Source organism: Neltuma alba, unplaced genomic scaffold (genome assembly GCF_004799145.2).
Source record: "Neltuma alba isolate B1F8T4 unplaced genomic scaffold, ASM479914v2 tig00012172_pilon, whole genome shotgun sequence".
NCBI classification, from domain to species: Eukaryota; Viridiplantae; Streptophyta; class Magnoliopsida; order Fabales; family Fabaceae; genus Neltuma; species Neltuma alba.
The window spans coordinates 25,820-29,732 of record NW_021636717.1 but is presented as its reverse complement, the minus strand read 5'-3'; the positions used below and the strand labels follow the sequence as shown (position 1 = coordinate 29,732).

The window sequence follows — 3,913 nt, the reverse complement described above, 5'->3', positions numbered from 1 at the left end:
TCAACACAAGTTGATTCACATTTCAATATCTTATTGTTAAGCAAGTTATGTCAGTTTAAGACTCAAAACACTCAAATTTAAATTAATTAATAATACAACATCCAGTCATAAATATAAGAGATAGCTAAGAGTCTTAGTCCTAAATATAAGATCTTAATTGACTTTGCAAATTTATACTACCTCCAATCTTTAATATAAGAGCTAATTTAACACTCAATTTGGTCCTAAATATAAGATCTCGGTCCCAATCCACTTTGTTTTTCATATTTTTTTTTTTTAAGATAATCAATATAGTAATTACACATATTAAATATTTTATCACATAATAATTCTAGCTAATTTATGGAAGACAACACCTATTTATACAAAATAACTAACTTAACTAATTTTTTTAACCTACTCAAATTAGTCAACTAAGTAGTAACTTCTTGCCCAAAGTACCCATATTGATCACATATACTAAGGAGATTCCCAATTAATAGGTAGCTTCTAATGCACAAGATTAAATAGGCTAATTTATGAAAACCATGATGTATTTATTACAAATAATTAATTACATTAATTTTTAATATATATAAATTAGTTATTTATCTCTTATAATATAAATGACTGGATGTAGTACTACCTAATACTAAATAGCTATGCTTTAACCGATGAAATGCATTACGTATATACATACTAAGGGCTTATTTGGATTGACTTATAAGTAACTTTCTAAATGTAATTTACGGAATACGAGGTAAATATATAAATAAAGTTTTATTTCGATTTACGTGAACTTACTTAAAAGTGTTTTTTTAAACGAAATTCCAAACAAGCCCTAAATATATTGAACTTAGAAACAATCATCAAACTTATGGACCATTGTTTATGTGTTCAAATTTGATGGACATTAAGAGAGCGTTGTGTCCTTTACTTGATTATTATTGTTATTATTCAAAATGGGCAACTTTTTCTCCTCCCTTTCCCTACCAAGACAAACGCAACACTCCCACATAGACTATTTGTTTCCATCCCATTATCATATGATTTGACTTATCTTATCTTCTCCCCCCCCCCCGCCCCTTTTCTCTCACTCCCTCCTTCTCGTTTTGAGCCAACCAAACTGATACCCCCACGACGTTCAATTAATTCCTTCTTATTCAGTCTTTCTTATTTATAATTAGTGCTTCATCTTGTTTTGGAAAAAAATTAGAAAAAAAATCCCTAATTAAAAAACTAATTCGTAAATGGTACCTGTAATTCAGATTGCTGGCCAATCGAGGTACTATTCTCCAATGAAATTCTCAAGCAGAGATTTTTTTCCCTCCTAACTTTTCCTTTTATATTTTTTCCCTTTCTCCTCTAATAATGTAGCTACCTACAAAAACTGACCATTCACATAATTATACTACTTAAGATAATTCAACAACAGCACTACATTCCAAATTTAACTTTCAGAAGTTGCTAGCCCACTTGCACACTACTGTTGTGAGTCTCGTTTACATCAAACAATCCGCTCTTAGGCGCACAAACCTCAACACGCGATAGTGCTTCGTTGAAATGCTTTGCTTTGGTCCCAAGGTACTCGTTCCACGTCACCGGCCTATACAATGCGGGCCGACTCGGGCCCACTAGCTTGGCATGTGGTGAGATCGTCACATTCCCTGGGGGCCCGTACAAATATGCCACTGAGAACCGTTGCCAGGTCCGGTTCACAACTGCCCGGTGGAGCACGCTTGGGTATAAACCGTTTGATAAAATGTGGAGGAGATCACCAACGTTCACGACAAGCGTGCCGGGGAGTGGCGGCACCGTCACCCACCCCATGCCTTCGCGGAAAACTTGCAAGCCGCTGATGTTATTCTGGTGTAAGATAGTCAAAAGGGTAGAGTCGGTGTGGGCGGCGAGACCCATGGCTCGATCCGGGTCGGGGCAAGTTGGGTAGGAGTTCAACTGCAAAGCAGCAGAAGCCCCGTTGAAATCGCCTCTTGGGCCGGCCCATTGGAGGTCCCCCTTTGATATACCCAGAGAAGCCATAAGGAGCCACATGAGCTTTCCCGCGAGGTTTTTCATCGCTTCTTCGTACCGCTCGACAATATCACTGGACAAACGGGCAAAATATCAGAAAACGTTGTGGAATAATTATAGCAACCACATCTATGGGATCGATCGATAGAGTCATGAACAGTGAAAAAGTTGTAGGTTGTTGTGTTGGATTTTTTTTTTTTTAATGTCGTGGGTGGGTCCACAGCCCTCTCATTGTAGTCTTTGCTAATTGCGTTAGGATAAGAAAATGGTCTTATATATATATATATATATATATATATATATATATTTGGCCAGCTATAGTGGCATCATCAATGCAAAATTAAAACCAAAATTAGGAAAAAAATTCCAAAAAAATAGAAATTAAGGGGGGAGGAACAGGGAGAAGCACGTGCAAGAGGGAGTGTGAGAATAGTATTAAAATTACCGATAAGAGTTTTAATTAATATTTATTTTTACTTACCAGTATTTAGTGTAGTCGTCAGGCCAGAGTTGGCGAAAATGGTGGAGGGGGGATCCAACAATAGTGAAGCCTTCGGACCACATGAGCTTGGGGAAGAAGGAGGAGATTCGAGCGCGGCCATAGCCAGAGACGCCGTCGGGGGAGCGAGCGGCTCGGAGCTTGTGAGCGGGAGGAAGGGAGAAGAGGGCCTTGCCGGCGACCTCAATGTCGCGGAGGAGGGCGGAGGGGATGCCGTGATTGACGACCTGAAAGAAACCCCAAGATTTGCATGCACGGCCAATGAAAGAAAAGGCATTCGGATCATCAAGATCAACGACGGGAACCCGAACGGCGGCATCGTGGCGGAGGGAATCGGCGGTGGCGGAGGAGGACCACGCATAGGAATCGGGAAGTTCTTGAAGAGAAGTGAAGTCAGGGTGTTTCTGGTGAAGAAACACAGGGTGGCTTCGGAAGGCGTCGGATAGAGAAGGCATAGTTGAAGAAGAAGAAGAAGATAATGAGAGTGTGCTTTGTGAGAGAGTTTTGGAAACGGGTGGGAAATAGTGGCTAGTGGAAGAAGTACTTGTAATTAGAAAACATGGGACCTTAGAAAGATAAAGATGGGATGAGATATATCATCGTGCCTGCCGAGTATATATAGAGATGATGGCCTGGATGGTGACAACCCTGCCCTCACCCCGGCCCCTTCTACTCTCAACATTCTCAGAAGAGACTTCAATTCATTTCTGGGACTCATTATTACATAACACTAATGTTAAATTATAGGGTTTTCTTCAATTATGAAAAACTTAAGTAAAAACTGAAACTCTTGCTGCGTACTAAAAATTAGAAATTTAAACCGTCCAATGTGTTCTCCCTTATTAATTCTTCCACCACGTATTTATGGACAATGCTTTTATTTTACTTTAAAAGACTAGGGTCATGGTGAAACTGTGGGGAAAAAAAATAATTAACAATGCATATGTACGTCATGGCTTTGTAATTTCCCCCTTTGTGAAGCGAATTGCCTAGGAGATGTATAGAAATTTAAAAACAAAACCAAAAAAGAGAAAAAGAAGTATAATAATCTATTTTTTGAGTGGTTTGCATTTACCTGTCTCAACTTTTGAAATAAATATATATATTGGTTTAAAATTGTCAACTTCTAAGATTTAAATCTTTCAATTCGACTGGTCTCAATTAATGTCTGATAATTGAGATGCCAAATTCATCTTCTTCTTCTTTTTTCATTTGTCTTGTTATACGCGGTTTTGGTGATTGCGTCCTATGAAATTTCACTTCAAAATCACCCTGTAATTGGCTTTATAAAACCTTTTCAATTATTCTATATTTTTCAGTGATTTAAATTAAAGCATTGGTGAAAGGGGACTGAATAGGAGCCATAGCCTTCGAAACTTTCAAACATTTCTTAGTATTGTATAG

At 38.2% G+C, this 3,913-nt stretch overlaps 1 protein-coding gene across 1 annotated transcript; it reads right to left on the bottom strand.

Annotated features, from left to right (window-relative positions):
* Nucleotides 1–1,376: 1,376 nt before the first annotated feature.
* Nucleotides 1,377–3,063, bottom strand: LOC114724168 (gibberellin 3-beta-dioxygenase 1-like). Its single transcript, XM_028910475.1, has 2 exons — nt 2,492–3,063; nt 1,377–2,083 (listed from the first exon to the last, which is right to left on the bottom strand). Exons 1-2 carry the CDS (start codon nt 2,962–2,964, stop codon nt 1,447–1,449), a joined length of 1,110 nt encoding a protein of 369 aa, XP_028766308.1. The 5' UTR covers nt 2,965–3,063; the 3' UTR covers nt 1,377–1,446.
* Between the last annotated feature and the right edge of the window lie 850 nt (nt 3,064–3,913).

What these genes read in the sequence shown, in the direction of transcription:
- LOC114724168 (XM_028910475.1), bottom strand. Translation starts at nt 2,964, where the DNA reads ATGCCTTCTCTATCCGACGCCTTCCGAAGCCACCCTGTGTTTCTTCAC. An exon ending in GACGACTACACTAAATACTG is followed by an intron (nt 2,084 to 2,491) that starts GTAAGTAAAAAT and finishes CCGTTTGTCCAG; the next exon opens with TGATATTGTCGAGCGGTACG.